The sequence below is a fragment of the Clavelina lepadiformis genome, chromosome 4 (genome assembly GCF_947623445.1).
Source record: "Clavelina lepadiformis chromosome 4, kaClaLepa1.1, whole genome shotgun sequence".
Taxonomy (NCBI): Eukaryota; Metazoa; Chordata; class Ascidiacea; order Aplousobranchia; family Clavelinidae; genus Clavelina; species Clavelina lepadiformis.
In genome coordinates, this window is record NC_135243.1 from 24,196,671 (window position 1) to 24,219,652 (window position 22,982).

The window sequence follows — 22,982 nt, forward strand, 5'->3', positions numbered from 1 at the left end:
TGTAATTAGGCAAAAATTTTATCAAATTACAATTACAATTACACAAAATAAAAATGCTTCAATTACAATTACAATTACAATTACATGAAAAATGTAATTAATTACATTCAGCTCAATTACAAATTACAATTGATCCAACTCTGGAGTGAATTAAGAGTTTTGAATAAATTTAGTTAAATTTAATTTCTTAAAAATTAGTTCAACATAAGTAATAGCCGAATTCCATATTATTTAAAACTTTGACCTTAAAGATTTTCTCGTTTTTGGCCATAGCAAACATGTTTTAATTTCTTATACAAATCTGTCAAGCTTTTTAGGATACATTATAATTTAAAGCACTTCAATAGAAATTCAACTTTGTCAAAATTATTCTCACCTTCATCAACATAAGCCTTGCTTTTCTCTACACTCTCAGTGTTTGTAGAATCTAAAAGATGCTGGAACACAATAGTTCTAGTTAATGTCGATCTTACGATGTTATATAAGTGCATTTTTCATTATGCATTCTACAATCTACATGCAACGCATGTTACTCGTTTTGACGTTAGTTTTTTTTGCTGTGCCATACTTAGCATGTTTTGTTCTCAATTGTTAGTTAACAATTAGCAGTCAAGTCATTGAAACGAAAAATATTTACTCGGCCTTTTTCTTTCTTTTGTTTTGTTTGTCTACATTCATACTTTTGAACTAAACAAACTCATGTTAGTTTGAGATGATGACTTTACAACATTGGCAGTTAACTTTGTGGCATGAATTTTTTATAAAATTATATCAAAACAAGACGCCGCAAATAGAAGTTAATCATATGCCTAACTTAATGTTGTTGGCCTACTCTTTGCTAATTAATTATGTTGTGATTGTGCGCTAAATGACAGAGTGTTAATCTCCAAATGTGTGCACTAGAGTTTGTTCCATATGTGTTCGGTCACCAGTTGCATGAGTCTGAGGTGATTAGCGTATATTTATGTATTTCTGTTTACGTTTAAAAACAATTATATTTTCTGCGGCATTTGACTAAATATTCAACATTTAATTCAATAAAACGTTTTAAAAGTAAATTTTCTTACTTTGATTTTAATTTCTGACTCATCAGTGAAGCTCACATCAACTTTGCATGGACCTGCTGCTGGTTCCTTTCTTGTTAGCATCCTGTCAGGAGCAGCTGTAAATAAATTTCAGAATAAGCTGACGTAAGAATAAAACATAGAAATAGTACAAAGTGTAATGTTTTGGCTTAGGAAGAGTTTTCATTTTGTAATTGTGGTTCTTGCATTTCTTAACTTTGGCCACCTCAGGTCTATTGCCTGCAATCACATATCCTTCGTGTATGCCATTCATTTATCAACTGCTGGTTTTTTTACTGGCATTGTTTCAATGACAGTCTCGATTGCTAGAAATAAGATTAAGAACAAAATAAACAATGAAATCATAAGTGTTAAGGCGTTCATGTTTATGCTTTCTTGTTCCGGCTTTAATTCTGTGACAGTCAGAACAACTGGAAGTGATTTTAGTAAGAACACAGTTGGCAAGATCATGAAAACTGCTCATGTTAATCACACACAGTAAAAATGGTACTTGTTAAATAAGTTTTACTAACTTGACATACTCAATTATTTTATGAAATTAACAAAAAATATTCCAAGTATATATACTGGCATCAAAGTATGTATATTATATGACATCAATACATATTTTTACAACTTATCTACGTTTTGTGTTGACATCAGTTTACCTCGGTCAACTTTTTTCAATTTTCAAAAATGTCATTTTTAATACTTAGGGCTATGGATAGGTATAAATCATATAACTGATAATAAATCATATATACCAGTTTGAACATTTGTCATGAAGCCGCTTTTTTCAGGGGATGTCCCTTGTTTTACACCTGGGGATTCCCGGGTTGTGAGAGTAGGGGAACCTGCGTTTATTTCATCTTGGATGGATGTGGCAGAAGTTGAGGAAGATTGCTCTGTTGGTGAAACAAATTAAAGTTAGGGATGGAAATCTGTGTCAACATGCATATGTAGCATGTAACTGAACAAATGTGAAGTAATAGATGAAATTGTAGAAAAGATATTGTGGGTTATATGACGTTAAGCGCATCATGCTCATGGAAGAGCACAAGAAAAACTTTTTTTTTTATTTATTATTATTTGCGTTAACCCAGATACTTTTCTTATTTTAACAGCTTTCCCCCTTTACCTGAAGATGTTTTAGCAACATCACTTGCGGTCCCACCAGCTATATCTGCTTGCTCATTTTTTGGTTTTATTTCTGTGACAGCGTGAAGAGCTAAAAATGGTAACTTGAAAAATAACGATAAGCGGTGATACACGCTTATCATGATAATTTATTTCGAGTATCTTACCTCAATGAGAACCAGATGGTTGGGAGGGTTCGCTTTTTATGCTTAAAACACACGCACGCCCTGATATGATATTCGGATGAATTTTATCGGTGATTTATTATTGAGACGACATCATTAAAATGCTCAGTCAAGTAGAACGTTTAGTAGACATTGAATGTCAAGTATAAAGATTAAAACTAAACCCAGGAACCATTTCAAATAAACAGATGTGTTCTTGTTCTATCAGGCTACCATCTACGGGTGCTTGATCTCGCTTCACAGAGAACTAGATTGCTACGTGGGCTCGTCAATTTTCTGACCAAACCTGCACCCACGGCCAGATAATTCTTGAATTTTATACGAAGTGAATAAATTAAACATTGTTTGACCTCTTGCCTTATTAAGCTATCACCCCTGGTTACTTGTGTCACGCCCGTTTTACATGTGCACTAAGCAGCAACTTTACAACAATTTTGCCATAGCAAGTAATCCCGGAAATTTAGAACAACCAGGTTCATATTAGCTATAACTTACTCTTCACTGCTGAATGTGTTCTTTGACGCTTAAAAGCATCATCATTGGCCCGATTTTGCCACCTTTCTTTGTCAGTGGCTTGGTTAAAATTTCAGACACAACTTCATAAATGTAATGTTTATGCCAACTTGAGTTGTATACGGACATGACATACTTAAAGCTATATCAAAAGTTTTGCAAACACCAAAAATAATTAGCTGTTGTATGAAACATGTTTCAATTGCAATTAAATTCTTACTATTGACGTCATCATTTGCCTGGTGATGTGACACATTTCCTTTAGATGATTCGACAACTTTGGAAGAAGATCTGCAATAATATATTTTTGTTTTCACTGTTTTGACGCTGAATATGTTTGTACAACAATCAAAGACTCACACATATATTTTATGATAACAATGACGTAACGTGGAAGTTACATTCAAATCAGGAAAAATTACTTTTCAAATTTATCCGCACAATCCAATAAAGACTTTGCTGATTCTTCATCATTCTCTGGTGATAAAAGTTTGGCGGTTGCTCTGAGACTAAAACATAATCTATTGCGTTGATCAGCTGGTGGTGATATGTTGGTTGCCATGGTGACGAGTTCATTGCAGATGGATTTGACGTCACCATCCAGATTGAGAAGAATCATCAATCGTAAGCTTGATAACAAGTTCCTGAAGCGGGGAAGTCCCGTCAGGTGCTTTTGTTTTTGAAGAAAGTTGTAAACGTCACTTCCTTTCTCCCTCGTCATGGTTTGATGATTTTGGTACAAGTTGCACAAATCTAAGAAACAAAAACAATTATACAAAACTAATATTGATAAAGAGTAATTTATCCAAAAGCTTGTATAGCTGGGACAAATGTGTCCAAACGTATGTTGACGTCACAATGAATATATTCTGACGTAACAACTGAAAATTAAACAGATAGTTTAGTCGAATTAAAAATACAAAAACTTGTAACAATTAAACACACATATAGACATGGTGCCTGTCATTTTCCATAATAAATAACTGATCACGTGCAATAAGAACAAAGTTTACTCGCGAGATAAAGATCGCTACAGTCAGAAATCATTCAGGTTATTGACACAAGTAAAGATTATCTCGTTGTTGACTGCAAATTAGTGGCAATTTCTCCAGATACTTCCCATCTGAGCCTGGTACGTCATAACATGTGTTGTGCAAGGGCATTCAGATAAGTAACAAAGGTGACATCATAAGATACAGAAATATTTACTATAGAGATAAAAAAATAGAAAGAAATAACTCGTGGACCCAAAAATCTATAAATTCGCCATCTTCATCGCTTGCTTCAAAAATAGATGTTAAAATATCTTTGTCAGCATCGCCTGCACACACGATGTTTAATTCACTTTCGGTGTCAGCGCAATCATTAAAGCAGTCATTGTCTTCGTAGATTAGGTGATCTTCGGTGCCATCTAGAGCATTTGTTAAGCAGCATTTTTTAAATAATGATGCCATCATATCTTCAGGTATACATTGCCATGCATCCTTAATCCACTGACAAATTTCTGTGATTGTAGGCCGACGAATTGGGCCATTCTTTGTAATACTTTTTTGGCCTTCCGCTATCCACCGATTCCACTGTTCACGCAATTTCGACTTAAAAGGTTTGTTTAAACTAACGTCCTGTGGTTGTAACATACTTGTCATGTTCCCGGGAATAATTACATTTATCGGTGGCATCGGAAGCAAAACAAGCAACGATCGTTGCTTTCTTTGATCGTTGCTTTCAACGATCGATTTCACTGGTCAACAAATTTTTTTTTATTTTTTGTTGCATGAGATTTTTTAACTGATTCTACACAATCTTGGGATGCTGATTTCAAATCTGCAATCAGTTTCTTTATGCATGCTCTAGTTTTTATGCAATCGAAAATTCAAATTTTTTCGTTTCTGGCTCATATTTAGTGTGCACTGTCTGTATGGTACAGTACCAGTGTTTCAGATAGAAGCTTTCAGCTCTTTTAAGTTGTAGCCTATTGCTGTTTAAGGGCGTTTGAAGAAGCTAAGCAGTTTGATTATAGTGAGGTATTGCGGACAGATGCTGTAGGATAGGTTATAAGCTCTATTTTACACTCGTAAATGCAAAAATAAACCTGATTCATTTTGTTATATCAGTGTTGTGTACACGCTTTTTTCGTCAAAGATGAAATATAACATCGTTCGTGAAGCCTGCCTACAAAGCTTACTTTGGCATCCATCTTGGCGATCAAGATAAGAAATGGTCTCCACATATTGTGTGCCATAACTGCGAAGAAATGCTCAGAGACTGAACAAAAGGAAAGCGGAAGAGTCTGCCTTTTTGCATTCCAATGGTGTGGCGTGATGAACCCCAAGATCACACGACTGACTGCTACTTTTGCATGGTAAATATGAAAGGTGTTGGCAGGATGAGCCGACAAATGCTTTTTTATCCAAGTATACCATCAGCTATACGACCTGTTCCGCACTCTGATAGATTCCCTCCTCCAGTCTTTAGTGGTTTTACATTTTCTGAAGATGATGAAACTGAATCGGAAAGGGAAGAGGTTATGGAAATGGAGTATAAAAGAACAGATACAGAATCTGAACACTCTTCTGGTGAAACCAGAGTAGCTGTTCAGCAGTTTAATCAATCAGAACTGAATGACTTAGTACGTGATTTAGATTTTTCCAAGCAAGAGGCTCAGCTCTTAGTCTCCAGACTCAAGGAAAAGCAGGTTCTAGATTAATCTGTAAAGGTTTCCTTTTTTCGAAAATAAGAAGAACTCTTTCTTCCCTATTTTTCAGAGGAAAATATGCTGGTATATTGTAACGATATAAATGGTCTTCTCGAACAACTGGGTATCTCCTCGTATGATACAGAACAATGGCGATTGTTTTTGGACAGTTCCAAGCGCAGCATCAAGTGTGTCCTTTTACACAATGGAAATGTTTATGAAGCTGTTCCAGTTGGTCACTCCACTGTCTTAAAGAAACGGCATGATGACATCAGAATTGTTATGGATTTGCTCAGATAACATGAGCACAACTGGATCATTTGTGTTAACCTCAAAATGGTTAGTTTTCTCCTAGGTCAGCAATAAGGATACACTAAATTTCTATGTTATCTATGCATGTGGGACAGCAGAGCACGTGAAAAACATTGGACACAGAAGGAGCGGCCCTTACGTGAAACATTTCAAGTTGGCATGCCTAATGTAACACACAACCCAATCGTAAGCAGAGACAAAATTGTTTTTCCGCCCTTGCACATCAAACTAGGTCTCATAACACAGTTTGTTAAAGTTCTAAATCCTGACAACGAGTCCTTTTATCATCTTCCTTACACTTTTCCTGCTTTGTCAAATGATAAAATTAAAGCAGCAAACTCAAAAAACGTACAAACTCAGAAGTTATTGGATTGCCAGCATTCTTTTTAATGTCATTTTGCAAAAAAAAAATCGCTTATTACATGTATTTTACCAGCAAAAATGTTCTTTGTTACATTTTTTCAAACATTTGGTGCCTAATTGTCTGTAAATACAAATGCTAGTGGTAACACAATAATTTCTGGGAACCTATTTTTGTTTTGAGGTTGGTTATTTGACTATAAGCAAGAACGTCATTTGACAAATCGTGTAATTTTCAGAAAATTTGAATTGAGTAAATAAAAAATAAAAAATCGCAATTTGCAAAAAATCTAGACCTTGCAGAAAAAAACTAAGGTCAGATTCGGATTCAGCGCCCCCAAATTAGGTAAGAACAAGTGTTGGTAGAAATGCAACAAAAATTTTGTTGACCAGTGTTTTCAACGATCGTTGCTTACGTAGCCCTCCTGGTCGTCTGCTCAAACGGTTTCAATCCAATCACGTGTTAGACTGGGATCGAACCACCGTTTTCGTTCACTCGTACCTCAATGCCGGTTGGTAGCTTCTCTTTCGGTTTTCCGCTTGAAAACAACACAAGGTGGCAGTTTTGCGCCATCACCAGTTACCGGAAGCATCACAGTAAAATGATTTTTTTCATTGCCTGTCGTTCTTATGTGGACAAATTTTCCACCCTTGAAATCGAGTGTTGGTTGATGTGGAATATCGAAGGTCACCGGGGTCTGGTCAGCGTTTCCAATTTGAAAGAAATCGTATTTCTTCTCGGCACGTCATTTGACTAGCAAAGGAATGGAATTGTCGCTGGAATTGTCCTAGCTTATGTTCGAAATTGGACAGTAGTTTCTGGGCTATGTGGGTGCAACAACGAATTGAGAGTTCATGACGTTTTAGAGAACCCTGACTCCATCCAACACTTGCTTTAAAGTTGCTGACTGCACCATCAGATTATTTTGCAATTTGCTTTAATGCACAGACCCGTAGTGCTGACTCCAACTCCAGCAATCCTTCGTTCTCTGACTCAATTGAAATGTTCTGTTTCTAACCGTGGGAAAGCAGCAGATGCTTTGCTTTGTTCGATTTCGGTAACGTTTCTAGTTAAGCTTCGCGTTTTCGCCACGTTCTTACGATTCGGTCAGACATGTCAAAGTGACGACCAGCAGCGCGAATGACATGTTGTTCAGCAAACAAACAACTTTAAATTTTCTGCAGCAGTGTACGATACTCACTTTGTTGAAATGGTGCGAAGTAAACAGTAGGAACAGCAAATAAAATGCCCAATAAATTATATACATACAGCATATATACAACAGCAAACAACCACTTTAGCTTTTCTGCAACGTTTGCAGTGTTGTGCGAGGACATTCAGTTAAGTTGAGCGCGATTAAACTAAGATGTATACAGATATACAGAAATCTTTAAAACAGAGGTAAAATTGTCACTTTCAAGCGATTGTAACAGTCTAACAGGTCGCATGTTTGATTTGTTTGTTATGACGTTATTAAGACAAAATAATCGTAACACTAAGATTTTATTTATATTTTATTATTATTTTATATCTATTAACAAAACGTAAGAATTTATATTTTAATTGCGTCATAGTGATGTCATTTCCTGAAACGTTCAATGGGAGGAATGGGTTCAAGTACGTAAATATCTATGACGCAACCAATGACAACATCATCCAAGGTTAAACAAAGAAAACAAATATTATTATTTCTTACTAATAATTGTGAGGTGAATCTTTTCCATCTTCTGTTCCTCGCTCGCATCTTCCACTTCCTGCCTTGCGTGAAATGATTTGATGTAGAACGTCTCAGCTTCCACGGGTTGGTTTTTGTAGTGGTAATAAAAACCTAAATAATTATAAACCAATTATTACGATAAAATATTTTAAAATTAAAAAACTTGATTGTCAATCATAATTCACAATGACGTCATAATCATCAATTCATAAACCAACAATGAATTAATTATTATTTTAAAACATAAATTGCTATTTGGTCACGACGTTGTAAATTAACATACGAACCTATATTATTGCAGCATAATGAGTACATCTTCATCAACCACATCTTCCTACATCCATCGCCGAATGTGGATTCAAATGTGGTGATGACCGGTTGGAGAACTTCGATTGCGAGTGAATATTCAGCAAGATATCTATGGCACTCTGCGATGGTCATCCAACAATAAGCTTTCAATGTTGCCGCCAACTTTTCATCATCGACTTTCACTGATTGGTTGGATTGAACGAAGTCAGTCATGCGTGAAATCACATGACGATATGTGGTTCGTTGCAGATTTTTGTTGTATCGCAATATAAATTTGAAACATTCAAACGCGCATCTCTTCATCAGTTTCACTTTCTCAGTAGGATCATCAATCTGTTTGTGAAGATCACCTGCGCACAATACAGGTTTGAGTAATCTTACTTGAGTTTGTTAAGTGCTTAAGAATATTTAACGTTTGAGTAAGATCACCTGCAAGCAACAGAAGTGTCAATATTGTCGGTGAATATTTCTTATGACTCAGATTAGACATGAGATTGATGACGTCATTCCCGATATCGAATGCGTGTTTTCCAGTTACAGAAGTGCTCTTGATCGTGGAAATTAAACTTTCACAAACCGTCAGTGCTTCGTATATTTTTTGATTTGAAATCAGATCATTTATGGATGAGATTTTTTCACTCATGATTTCCAACCCTGCATTGAAAAGGAGTCAATTTTTAACCCTGCTTTAATATCGATGCATCAAACATAATCTTCTCTGTATTATACAGCGATGAGAAATATGTTTGTCACATCTCTGTGGCAGAATTATCCTTGAACAGAGTGAGTCAACATGATTGTTAGTGACGTAATAAATAGGTTTTATTTATCCATCGTTTATCGCTTGTCAAGATAATGTCTCTTTTTATTCATTATTTGCAATTACTTAGATATTTTTTTTCAACTTCTCGACTTTGATTATTATCCAGTAGATACGATGAGATACTAATTACTAACATTAATAATATTAGCAAAATTTGCCTTACACTTTTCATAAGTGCCATTATTTACAAAAAAACAACATGAGCCTATTTTTCATCGTTAAAAGCAGAGTTTTGTTTGGTGCTTTGATTTGTACAAGTCATTATGTCTGGTTTAAATTATATTTACCTATACTTTTTTGTCTTGCTTTATGCGTGATGCAAAGTATATGGATTATTGCATCATTTTGGTATTAATATACCATAAGAGTGCATAGGTGTATTTAAGAAGATTTGTATATTGCGTGAAGTCCCACTAAATATAGAATATATGCTAATTACATATCAAAGAAAAATGCAAAATGCTACAAAATAAAGCCACATCTGCTTTACTGTATTTTATTTCCTCCAATACATCTTATCAATAAGACAATATAATATAACTTAATAAGTTAATAATAATTTAAACTTTATACCAAACTGTTGTAATTAATAGAACTACATCAGAGATATCCATAATAATAATTTATTACACAAAAAAACACTAACATGTTTCAGACTTTTCAATAGTTCACATTCAAAGTGATCTAGGAATAATAATTCATAGTTTATTATATAGATGAGAAAAAAAAAAAAAAATTTTTTTGACGTTATTTGCAACAAAGTTGCAATGTGAAACAAGCGAAGCCCTTAAATAAGGTAATTCATACCTTATTCAAAGGCATTACAATGAAAGTGGAATAGGTTTCGAACACGGGTTGCATTACAACAAGCCAGGTGCTACAACTGCATCATCACAGAGTCGGCAATAGCTTTGCCTAACACAGCCCTTAGCCTACTGCTTACAATTGATTGACAGGTGATGGATTTACGCACAAAAGCTTATTTATCTGTCGACCCTTAACTTTGTACAATGTTGTCAATGTAAATGCTACACACCTGCCATTTAAAGCCGTTGCTTCTTTGCTTTCATTAGAACAAAGAAAAACGTGAGTAAAATTAGACATGCCTTGTGCGGTCTCGCGATAATTGTCGAATACGAGCATTTACAACGGAGTGGAACTTTTTAGCAGCAGTGACAAATGAGGACGTCAATGCACCAAACTTAATAAAGTCGGTAAACAATCGTCTTCTCAATAACGGAAAACGTTTGTCACATTAGAAAAATGTGAGGGGGGCTTATATGTCTGGTATAACTTATATTAAAAATGTGTTGTTGGCATGAAAAAATGTCATAATAAACCTTAATACGATAGTCAAAAAAATAAAATTAACAAAAGTTCAAACATTACCAACAAAACTACTTATTCAAGAAGGTATGAAAATCATTTGTTGTGCTATTTACTGTTATTTTGAATGGCTTGAGTGAACTAAGATTTTTGAGTAAACTTAGTTAAATTTAATTTCTTAAAAAATAGTTTGACATAAATAATAGCCGAATTCCATATTATTTAAAACTTTGACCTTAAAGCTTTTCTCGTTTTTGGCCATAGCATGCATGTTTTAATTTCTTATACAAATATGTCAAAATTTTTACAATATATTATAATTTAAAGCACTTCAATAGAAATTCAACTTTGTCAAAATTATTCTCACCTTCATCAACATAAGCCTTGCTTTTCTCTACACTCTCAGTGTTTGTAGAATATAAAAGATGCTGAAACACAAAAGTTCTAGTTAATGTCGATCTTACGATGTTATATAAGTGCATTTTTCATTATGCATTCTACAATCTACATGCAACGCATGTTACTCGTTTTGACGTTAGTTTTTTTTGCTGTGCCATACTTAGCATGTTTTGTTCTCAATTGTTAGTTAACAATTAGCAGTCAAGTCATTGAAGCGAAAAATATTTACTCGGCCTTTTTCTTTCTTTTGTTTTGTTTGTCTACATTCGTACTTTTGAACTAAACAAACTCATGTTAGTTTGAGATGATGACTTTACAACATTGGCAGTTAACTTTGTGGCATGAATTTTTTATAAAATTATATCAAAACAAGACGCCGCAAATAGAAGTTAATCATATGCCTAACTTAATGTTGTCGGCCTACTCTTTGCTAATTAATTATACTGTGATTGTGCGCTAAATGACCAAATCCCCAAATGTTAATCCCCAAATGTGTGCACTAGAGTTTGTTCCATATGTGTTCGGTCACCAGTTGCATGGGTCTGAGGTGATTAGCGTATATTTATGTATTTCTGTTTACGTTTAAAAACAATTATATTTTCTGCGGCATTTGACTAAATATTCAACATTTAATTCAATAAAACGTTTTAAAAGTAAATTTTCTTACTTTGATTTTAATTTCTGACTCATCAGTGAAGCTCACATCAACTTTGCATGGACCTGCTGCTGGTTCCTTTCTTGTTAGCATCCTGTCAGGAGCAGCTGTAAATAAATTTCAGAATAAGCTGACGTAAGAATAAAACATAGAAATAGTACAAAGTGTAATGTTTTGGCTTAGGAAGAGTTTTCATTTTGTAATTGTGGTTCTTGCATTTCTTAACTTTGGCCACCTCAGGTCTATTGCCTGCAATCACATATCCTTCGTGTATGCCATTCATTTATCAACTGCTGGTTTTTTTACTGACATTGTTTCAATGACAGTCTCGATTGCTAGAAATAAGATTAAGAACAAAATAAACAATGAAATCATAAGTGTTAAGGCGTTCATGTTTATGCTTTCTTGTTCCGGCTTTAATTCTGTGACAGTCAGAACAACTGGAAGTGATTTTAGTAAGAACACAGTTGGCAAGATCATGAAAACTGCTCATGTTAATCACACACAGTAAAAATGGTACTTGTTAAATAAGTTTTACTAACTTGACATACTCAATTATTTTATGAAATTAACAAAAAATATTCCAAGTATATATACTGGCATCAAAGTATGTATATTATATGACATCAATACATATTTTTACAACTTATCTACGTTTTGTGTTGACATCGGTTTACCTCGGTCAACTTTTTTCAAATTTTCAAGAATGTCATTTTTAATACTTAGGGCTATGGATAGGTATAAATCATATAACTGATAATAAATCATATATACCAGTTTGAACATTTGTCATGAAGCCGCTTTTTTCAGGGGATGTCCCTTGTTTCACACCTGGGGATTCCCGGGTTGTGAGAGTAGAAGAACCTGCATTTATTTCATCTTGGATGGATGGGGCAGAGGTTGAGGAAGATTGCTCTGTTGGTTAAACAAGTTAAAGTCAGGGATGGAAATCTGTGTCAACATGCATATGTAGCATGTAACTGAACAAATGTGAAGAAATAGATGAAATTGTAGAAAAGATATTGTGGGTTATATGACGTTAAGCGCATCATGCTCATGGAAGAGCACAAGAAAAAAATTTTTTTTTTATTCATTATTATTTGCATTAACCCAGATATTTTTCTTATTTTAACAGCTTTCCCCCTTTACCTGAAGATGTTTTAGCAACATCACTTGCGGTCCCACCAGCTCCATCTGCTGGCTCATTTTTTGGTTTTATTTCTGTGACAGCGTGAAGAGCTAAAAATGGTAACTTGAAAAATAACGATAAGCGATGATACACGCTTATCATGATAATTTATTTCGAGTATCGATATTCGAGGATATGTCAAATAGAACATATACAAAATGTTGTTAGCCTAATAATTAACATTGATTTAAGAGTTAAGGAGTATCACCACTAAATAGAAGAAGGCCCCGTTTGTGTGGAAAATGTTAAAATAAATTTCACATCAAAGCTTGAAATCTACAGTTTAAGTTTCAATGTCAAGTATAAAGATTAAAACTAAACCCAGGAACGATTTCAAATAAACAGATGTGTTCTTGTTCTATCAGGCTACCATCTACGGGTGCTTGATCTCGCTTCACAGAGAACTAGATTGCTACGTGGGCTCGTCAATTTTCTGACCAAACCTGCACCCACGGCCAGATAATTCTTGAATTTTATACGAAGTGAATAAATTAAACATCGTTTGACCTCTTGCCCTATTAGGCTATCACCCCTGGTTACTTAAACCGTTTTACATGTGCGCTAAGCAGCAACTTTACAACAATTTTGCCATAGCAAGTAATCCCGGAAATTTAGAACAACCAGGTTCATATTAGCTATAACTTACTCTTCACTGCGGAATGTGTTCTTTGACGCTTAAAAGCAGCATCATTGGCCCGATTTTGCCACCTTTCTTTGTCAGTGGCTTGGTTAAAATTTCAGACACAACTTCATAAATGTAATGTTTATGCCAACTTGAGTTGTATACGGACATGACATACTTAAAGCTATATCAAAAGTTTTGCAAACACCAAAAATAATTAGCTGTTGTATGAAACATGTTTCAATTGCAATTAAATTCTTACTATTGACGTCATCATTTGCCTGGTGATGTGACACATTTCCTTTAGATGATTCGACAACTTTGGAAGAAGATCTGCAATAATATATTTTTGTTTTCACTGTTTTGACGCTGAATATGTTTGTACAACAATCAAAGACTCACACATATATTTTATGATAACAATGACGTAACGTGGAAGTTACATTCAAATCAGGAAAAATTACTTTTCAAATTTATCCGCACAATCCAATAAAGACTTTGCTGATTCTTCATCATTCTCTGGTGATAAAAGTTTGGCGGTTGCTCTGAGACTAAAACATAATCTATTGCGTTGATCAGTTGGTGGTGATATGTTGGTTGCCATGGTGACGAGTTCGTTGCAGATGGATTTGACGTCACCATCCAGATTGAGAAGAATCATCAATCGTAAGCTTAATAACATGTTCCAGAAGAGGGGAAGTCCCGTCAGGTGCTTTTGTCTTTGTAGGAGTTTGTAAACGTCACTTCCTTTCTCCTTCGTCATGGTTGGATGGTTTTGGTACAAGATGCACAAATCTAAGAAACAAAAACAATTTTAGTGACAATGATACAAAACTAACATTGATAAAGAGTAATTTATCCAAAATCTTGTATAGCTGGGACAAATGTGTCCAAACACATGTTGACGTCACAATAAATGTATTCTGACGTAACAACTGAAATAATTAAACAAATAATTTAGTCGAATTAAAAATACAAAAAATTTAACAATTAACCAGATATAGACATGGTGCCTGTCATTTTCCATAATAAATAACTGATCACGTGCAATAAGAACAAAGTTTACTCGCGAGATAAAGATCGCTACAGTCAGAAATCATTCATGTTATTGACACAAGTAAAGATTATCTCGTTGTTAATTGCAAATTAGTGGCGATTTCTCTAGATGCTTCCCATCTAAGCCTGGTACGTCATAACATGTGTTGTGCAAGGGCATTCAGTTAAGTAACAAAAGTGACGTCATAATATACAAAAATATTTATAGCAGAGAAAAAGTAACTCGTGGACCCAAAAAGCTTTAAGTTCGCCATCTTCATCGCTTGCTTCAAAAATATATTTTAAAATATCTTGGTCAGCATCGTCTGCACACAACATGTTTAATTCACTTTCGGTGTCAGCGAGATCATCAATGAAGTCATTGTCTTCGTAGATTAGGTGATCTTCGGTGCCATCTAGAGCATTTGTTAAGCAGCATTTTTTAAATAATGATGCCATCATATCTTCAGGTATACTTTGCCATGCATCCTTAATCCACTGACGAATTTCTATGATTGTAGGCCGACAAATTGGGCCATTCTTTGTAATACTTTTTTGGCCTTCCGCTATCCACCGATTCCCCTGTTCACTCAATTTCAAAAAGGTTAGTTTAAACCAGGGATGTCCAACCTGCGGCCCGCCTGAGATTTTTGTGCGGCCCGTTAGTCATTTTCACTCCAAAAGTATGTACTTTATGCACCCATTTTTCTTGAAATTTAATAGGTTCTGCGGCTCAGTGAATTAGTTCAAGTGACAATGCGGCCCACTATAATAAAAGGTTGGACATCCCTGGTTTAAACCATAGACACCTTAAATAGAAGGACTAGTAGCTCGCACTCTTGGGTTACGGAACTTGGGTCCCAATCGGTAGTTGATCAGCTGAGTGACATTTCATTTGAGTGACACATTCTTTTAACGTTCATTTGAGTGACAAATAATTCATGCTCAACTGAGTGACAGTTCATTTGAGTGACACATTGGTGAGTACTGATCAAACTACTGTAATGGTTGAGAATTGAATTGCACATACGATATAAATGCAACCGATAACATGGATTCCGATGCTCTTCGCAATAGGCCCGACTTCAGCTTTGTTCCCTCCAACATTGGTTGCACTAAGCTTCTTAGAGGCTGACGCAATACGATCTGCATTTGCAGTTCTTTCACAAGACGCTTAACCAAATGAGGCAGAAATTTTCAGATATTTCGAAGAAGTGTACGTTTTAGGCCGCCCAATCCAAACCGCAACGCGCCGAGGAAGACGACCAATCAACCGTCGCCCTACGAATCGACACCCACCCCTCTTCTCACCTGATTTTTGGAGTGTCAGCCAACTCCAACAATCGGGTCTTGCACGTACAAATAACATCCAGAAGGCCTGGCATCACCGCTTCAATGCGATTGTTAACAGATACCACCAAAGCATTTTCAAAATAATTGAAGAGTTTCAAAGCGAGCATCATAGAGTTTCCAAGAACTGTTTTGCCTTGAATTTGGTGCATCGACACCATTGCGCCGATCGCGTATGACAAGGCTAAAAGAAACCTGCATTGGAAATTCGTTTTCCCAGCAAGAAAACCTTTCACAGGAAGTATTTCTCCGCCGAATTGCGCGTAATTTGAAGATCGGACCAACTGCGGAACAAACAGAAGAATTGGACGAGATGGTTGAGGATTCTTAGTTGTTTTTTCTCTAAACTTTGTCTTGTGTGTTTTGTCATCTGTGCATTTACTAATTAACAGCAACTGCAACTTAAACAACAAATGTCAATCTGTCACTCAAATGAATATCACAGTTCTTATCAATGTGTCACTCAAATGAACTGTAATTATGTCACTCAAATGAACTGTCACTCAAATAAACTGTCACTCAGCTGATATACAACCGTCCCAATCATAGACACTTTACATATACTTTTTAGTTCTCGATTTACCTAAGTGATCAATATCAAAGTCGAATAAAAACTATCAAATCTTTATATTGTTGCTGCCGAACTTCATAACATTTCTCCAGCTGCATATAAAATGATACGAAAGTCCGGTTCAATTGTTTTACCGAGAGTGAAACTGTTGAAAAAACTACTCTCCTGTAGTCTTCATGATGAAAACTTGAAAAGCTTCAACCTCAGCAGTGTCTCGTCAACATTCTTTTTGATGAAGTGAAGCTTACAGAAACACTTAGGTACTCAGGTGGTCGTGTTGTTGGTTATGCGCAAAATGGTTCTGGTGATACCGAAGTTCTTGCAACACATGCTTTGGTGATTGAAGTTGTCTGCCATTTTGGTGGTCCTAGATATATACTACGCATTTACCCTGTTGCAAAACTTAATTCAGATCAACTCAATTCTACTGGTAGCGGTAAACAATGCTGGTGGTAGTATAATTGCAGGTAGGTGATAGGTGATAATTGCAATACAAATGTTGCAGTTTATGGTAAATTACATGGCCCTGGTAAAGTCTTCATTGACGCTATAAATTCTTATGCTTTCCTTGTTTTTGACTACGTTCATTCTTTTAAAAATATAAGAAATAACTGGATAACGGTGCATGATAAGGAACTTTCTTTCACAAAAGATGGAAACACATATATTGCACGATGGAAGGACATAGAAGCACTGTATAATGAAGACCGGAAAAACAGCATCCGTCTTACGACCAGTGGTTGTAACATACTTGTCATGTTCCCGGGAATAATTACATTTATCGGTGGCATCGGAAAGCAAAACAAGCAACGATCGTTGCTTACGTAGCCCTTCTGGTCGTCTGCTCAAACAGTTTCAATCCAATCACGTGTTAGATTAGCATCGAACCACCGTTTTCGTTCACTCGTACATCAATGCCGGTTGGTAGCTTCCCTTCCGGTTTTCCGCTTGAAAACAACACAAGGTGGCAGTTTTGCGCCATCACCAGTTACCGGAAGCATCACAGTAAAATGATTTTTATCATTGCCTGTCGTTCTTATGTGGACAGATTTTCCACCCTTGAAATCGAGTGTTGGTTGATGCGGAATATCGAAGGTCACCGGGGTCTGGTCAGCGTTTCTAATTTGAGAGAAATCGTATTTCTTCTCGGCACGTCGTTTGATTATGAACCGCTGGAATTGTCCTAGCTTATGTTCGAAATCGGACGGTAGATTCTGGGCTATGTGGGTGCAACAACGAATTGAGAGTTCATGACGTTTTAGAGAACCCTGACTCCATAAACACTTGTTTTAAAGTTGCTGACTGCACCATCAGATTGTTTTGCAATTTGCTTTAATGCGCAGACCCGTAGCGTTGACCCCAACTCCAGCAATCTTTCGCTCTCTGACTCAATTGAAAAGGTCTGTTTCTAACCGTGGGAAAGCAGCAGATGCTTTGCTTTGTTCGATTTCGGTAACGTTTCTAGTTAAGCTTCGCGTTTTTGCCACGTTTTTATGATGCGGTCAGAGATATCAAAGTGACGACCAGTAGCGTGATTGCCACATTGTTCAGCAAACACAACCACTTTAAATTTTCTGCAGCAGTGTACGATACTCACTTTGTTGAAATGGTGCGAAGTAAACAGTAGGAACAGCAAATAAAATGCCCAATAAGTTATATATATACAGCATATATACAACAGCAAACAACCACTTTAGCTTTTCTGCAGCGTTTGCAGTGTTGTGCGAGGACATTCAGTTAAGTTGAGCGCGATTAAACTAAGATGTATACAGATATACAGAAATCTTTAAAACAGAGGTAAAATTGTCACTTTCAAGCGATTGTAACAGTCTAACAGGTCGCATGTTTGATTTGTTTGTTATGACGTTACTAAGACAAGATAATCGTAACACTAAGATTTTATTTATATTTTATTATTATTTTATATCTATTAACAAAACGTAAGAATTTATATTTTAATTGCGTCATAGTGATGTCATTTCCTAAAACGTTCAATGGGAAGTATGGGTTCAATTACGTAAATATCTATGACGTAATCAATGACAACATCATCCAAGGTTAAACAAAGACAACAAATATTTTTATTTCTTACTATTAATTGTGAAGTGAATATTTTCCATTTTCGATTGCTCGCTCTCATCTTCCACTTCCTGCCTTGTGTGAAATGATTTGATGTAGAACGTCTCAGCTTTCTCAGGTTGGTCGTTGTCGGAGTAACAAATACCTAAATAAATTATAAATCAATGATTACGATAAAATATTTTAAAATAAAAACCTCGATTGTCAATCATAATTAACAATGACGTCATAATCATCAATTCATAAACCAACAATGAATTAATTATTATTTTAAAACATAAATTACTATTTGGTCACGACGTTGTAAATTAACATACGAACCTATATTATTGCAGAATGCTGAGTACAACCACATCTTCCTACATCCATCGCCGAATGTGGATTCCAATGTGGTGATGGCCAGTTGAAAAACTTCGATTGCGAGTGAATATTCAGCAAGATAACTATGGCACAATGCGATGGTCATCCAACATTCAGCTTTCGATGTTGCCGCCAACTTTTCATCATTGACTTTCACTGATTGGATGGATTGAACGAAGACAGTCATCCGTGAAATCACATGACGATATTTGGTTCGTTGCAGATTTTTGTTGTATCGCAATACAAATCGGTAACATTCAAATGCGCATCCCTTCATCAGTTTCACTTTCTCAGTAGGATAATCAATCTGTTTGTGAAGATCACCTGCGCACAATACAAGTTTGAGTAATCTTACTTGAGTTTGTTGAGTGCTTGAGAATGTTTAACGTTTGAGTAAGATCACCTGCAAGCAACAGAAGTGTCAATATTGTCGGTGAATATTTCGCACGACTCAGAGTCGACATGAGATTAATGATGTCATTTCCGGTATCGAATGCGTATTTTCCAGTTACAGAAGTGCTCTTGATCGTGGAAATTAAACTTTCACAAACCGTCAGTGCTTCGTCTATTTTTTGCTTCGAAATCAAATCATTTATGGATGAGATTTTTTCACTCATAATTTCCAACCCTGCATTGAAAAGGAGTCAATTTTTAACCCTGCTTTAATATCGATGCATCAAACATAATTTTCTCTGTATTATACAGCGATGAGGAATATGTTTGTCACATCTCTGTGGCCGAATTATCCTTGAACAGAGTGAGTCAACATGATTGTTAGTGACGTAATAAATAGGTTTTATTTATCCATCGTTTATCGCTTGTCGCTTGTTTATCGATAATGTCTCTTTTTATTCATTATTTGCAATTACTTAGATATTTTTTTTCGACTTCTCGACTTTGATTATATATTATCCAGTAGATACGATGAGAACACTAATTACTAACATTAATAATATCAGCAAAATTTGCCTTACACTTTTTATAAGTGCAAAATTATTTACAAAAAAACAACATGAGCCTATTCTTCATCGTTAAAAGCAGAGTTTTGTTTGGTGCTTTGATTTGTACAAGTCATTATGTCTGGTTTAAATTATATTTACCTATACTTTTTTATTTTGCTTTATGCGTGATGCAAAGTACAGTCGACTCCGCTTAATTCAGACACTTTGGTTCCGCTCACTTTTGGCCGAATTAAGCGAAGAAACGGCTTTGTCCGAATTAAGCGGAAAATTAATTGTTCGTTTCATGGTCATGCGTAAAGGCAGACAACGCATTTAAAATACTGTACTGTTGCGTAATAAATGAATTGCAGCTGCGCTATACTGCAGTAATTGGCACTGATCACATAAAACGCACAAGAGTTATACCTTCAGGTTAGTTGTATTGTACAGTATTTCGATACCAAACGATTCAACAAATACTGTATATTACTGTGTAACACACACACATAGGGTTAAAATAGTAGAGTAACGCAGCTAACTGCCGAACTGTCAAGGAAGCCTCTTTATTTTTTTCTTCGTTTACTTTAGTGAGCAATGTCACTTTTTCTGCTAAACTTTTCTGTACCATTCTGTTCTACAAGATGGACGCAACTGTATCGAAGTAAAAGCGACTATGAAGCTGGCACGGCCTTATATGAGTTCATTGTTGATTGTTACTGCATCATTCGTCATTGTTTCACCATAATCACTCATAATGCAATTGCATCTTGTGTTAAAACGAACGAAGTACTGTTTATTGTGTCATAACTAGGGCCATTTTTACATGACCTTAAAAAATCAATAATATCACTTTATTTTTTGGAAAATATGACTTCATATGACTTTATGTGAAAATCGTGTATTTTTACATGCGAACAACGTCACTCACGGAACTAAAGAGTAAAACATACGCAACATAACAGTAATACACATCCATTTTTATTTTAAACCACTGTTGTAGTACAGTTTCATGTAGTGTGCAATGTTAGAGTCTTTGAAGTTACGATTTGGACGTAAAAATGACTTTAGTAAGGAAAATGAGCGCTCCACAGACGCTGATGTGGGTTGACAGTTGACACTTCTGCAGTTTTGCATAAAGCACTGGTCAAATGTCTTGTCTTTGTAGCGATCTGTCTAGCACAGAGCATTTAACCAGAAAACAAGATTCAGGCTTGTCCAGTGTACCACAAAGCGTGTGCAGAAATTTTTTGCCTCTTAAATCTGTTTCATCCATCACAAAAAACAATTCTTTTTCACTCAATTTATCCAGCAGTTTTTGATTGTCTGCTTCACTCAATTCAAATACTTTTTGGCGACAGGCTGATTCAGAGGGTACAGTTTTTCCCAAATCTACAAACAGCTTTCTAGTTGATGGATGTTGTACTTTTACCAATGGAATGTCACTTGACGCAAATGCCCGAACAAGTTGACTGGTAAAATCGTTTAGTTGCACCGGGTGAATGAATGCTTGTTGCAGAGCTGAGGAGCGGGTCGTTCTTGCTTCAATCGCTTTCTTATGCTTGAGTGTTGCAAGATGCTGTTCAACAAAAAAACGTTTCTCATGCTTCACAATGCAACTGCATACCTGACAGAACAGTTTCTCTGTAGGGGAGATTGTGAAGTCCTTAAATTCATTTACAATCGCTTTGACTTTCGCTGCATTTGATTCTTTCACTTTTGGCATGCTGAACCAGATATTCTCTCTATGTCTAAGTCTCTGTATATATTTAACTGTTATATTCTTCAGTTTGCTACTAGTTGTACTGTATTTGTATATAAGTAGACCAAGGTTGAGCTTTTTAGCTTGCCTACCCACTGACTGAACTTCACATGACGTCCCACTTCAATGCACAGAAGTAGAACAGATTGTGTTGCAACACAATGCAATGTGTGACCTCATAATGCAATGTGTGACCTCATAAAATATAGGTCTGTGACTGTAAGTGTTATGTAGGCCAATCCTACAGTTTACCTTTGTTCAATCAGAAATTGCCTTACTTTCTTAGTGCTTTAATTGCTTCACCGCTTAAATTGGTACTTTTTATTTAAAGTATACAACGATATGACTTTATAACTCAAAAATATGACTATATAACTTAAAAAGCTGATTTATGACCTAACCAGGAAAATATGACTTTATATAACTTCATAACTTTCTTAATGTACCTCATAGGGATGCGGTTTTTGCGTTAAAATTGATTTCACGACTTACTGATGCATAGAAAAAAATATGACTTCAACTAGGGCAACCAAAAGTCAATATGGTCAATTTTTTTTAACCTGCTCAGAATGCTATGAAACAAGCACAAAACAAATTTCAGCTTTGTACGACGTGTGGTATAGAAGTTATTAGGTCAGATAAAGTCAAAATGTTACGTTAGGTCAAAATACGGTCAAATTGTTTCTTTAGGTCTTCTTTTTAGGTCAAAATCTATTAAACTTGTAATTTTGTAACCATTTTGTAATATTATTCTTCCGTTTTTCTCTTTTCTTGTACCGCAAACAATTCCAGTGCCCCAAATTATACTTAGAACCAAAGCCACAAAGAGAGGGAAGGCCTTTCAGCGCGTCTGGTGACGCCACGATGTGAAGGCATTGCATTTGAAACTACAACTACAAGTTGTCAATCTTAATACGCAGAAACGAAAAAAAGTCAACACTAGAAAAGCGTTTTGTCAATTTTAAATGCAGCTTTAGATTAGAAAGTTGCTGGAGACAGTCTAGAGACTATCAGTATAGCGTTTTTCAAAATAAGGTCAAAATTTAAACTATTTAGGTCAAAACAAGGTCAAAATTTGCAAATTTTAAGGTCAAAATTTAAACTTTTTAGGTCAAAAAACTGGTTGCCCTAGTCATAACCTAACGATAGGAATTGCGAACCTGTGTCCGAATTAAGCGGAGAATTGTCCGAATTAACGGGAGTTTTTTTACGTTCAATTTTTACTTTTGTTCCGTTTCCGAACATTTTGGCCGAATAAAGCGGTTGTCCGGGTTATCCGGTGTCTGAATTAAGCGGATTCGACTGTATATGGATTACTGCATCGTTTTGGTGTTAATATACAGTAAGAGTGCATAGGTGTATTTAAGAAGATATGTATATTGCGTGAAGTCCCACTAAATATAGAATATATGCTAATTATATATCAAAGAAAAGTGCAAAATGATACAATATAAAGCCACATCTGCTTTATTGTATTTTATTTCCTCCAAAACATCTTATCAATAAGACAATATAATATAACTTAATAAGACAAACCACTCATTCAAACTTTATATCAAACTGACTGTAATTAATAGAAC

General features: G+C 35.5%; 1 protein-coding gene across 1 annotated transcript in view; it reads right to left on the reverse strand.

The window, feature by feature from the left end:
* Positions 1 to 22,982, reverse strand: part of LOC143451691 (uncharacterized) — a 44,533-nt gene that overhangs the window by 15,605 nt on the left and 5,946 nt on the right. Inside the window, exons 5-21 of the mRNA XM_076952407.1 lie at positions 19,106 to 19,330; positions 18,664 to 19,026; positions 18,356 to 18,487; positions 13,772 to 14,102; positions 13,570 to 13,640; positions 12,646 to 12,735; positions 12,271 to 12,411; positions 11,509 to 11,603; positions 10,810 to 10,870; positions 8,723 to 8,947; positions 8,272 to 8,643; positions 7,964 to 8,095; positions 3,322 to 3,652; positions 3,120 to 3,190; positions 1,829 to 1,969; positions 1,068 to 1,162; positions 377 to 437 (exon numbers count right to left, since the gene is read on the reverse strand). Coding sequence (XP_076808522.1) covers positions 377 to 437; positions 1,068 to 1,162; positions 1,829 to 1,969; positions 3,120 to 3,190; positions 3,322 to 3,652; positions 7,964 to 8,095; positions 8,272 to 8,643; positions 8,723 to 8,947; positions 10,810 to 10,870; positions 11,509 to 11,603; positions 12,271 to 12,411; positions 12,646 to 12,735; positions 13,570 to 13,640; positions 13,772 to 14,102; positions 18,356 to 18,487; positions 18,664 to 19,026; positions 19,106 to 19,330 — 2,937 coding nt within the window. The remainder of the gene's footprint in view (positions 1 to 376; positions 438 to 1,067; positions 1,163 to 1,828; positions 1,970 to 3,119; positions 3,191 to 3,321; positions 3,653 to 7,963; positions 8,096 to 8,271; positions 8,644 to 8,722; positions 8,948 to 10,809; positions 10,871 to 11,508; positions 11,604 to 12,270; positions 12,412 to 12,645; positions 12,736 to 13,569; positions 13,641 to 13,771; positions 14,103 to 18,355; positions 18,488 to 18,663; positions 19,027 to 19,105; positions 19,331 to 22,982) is intronic.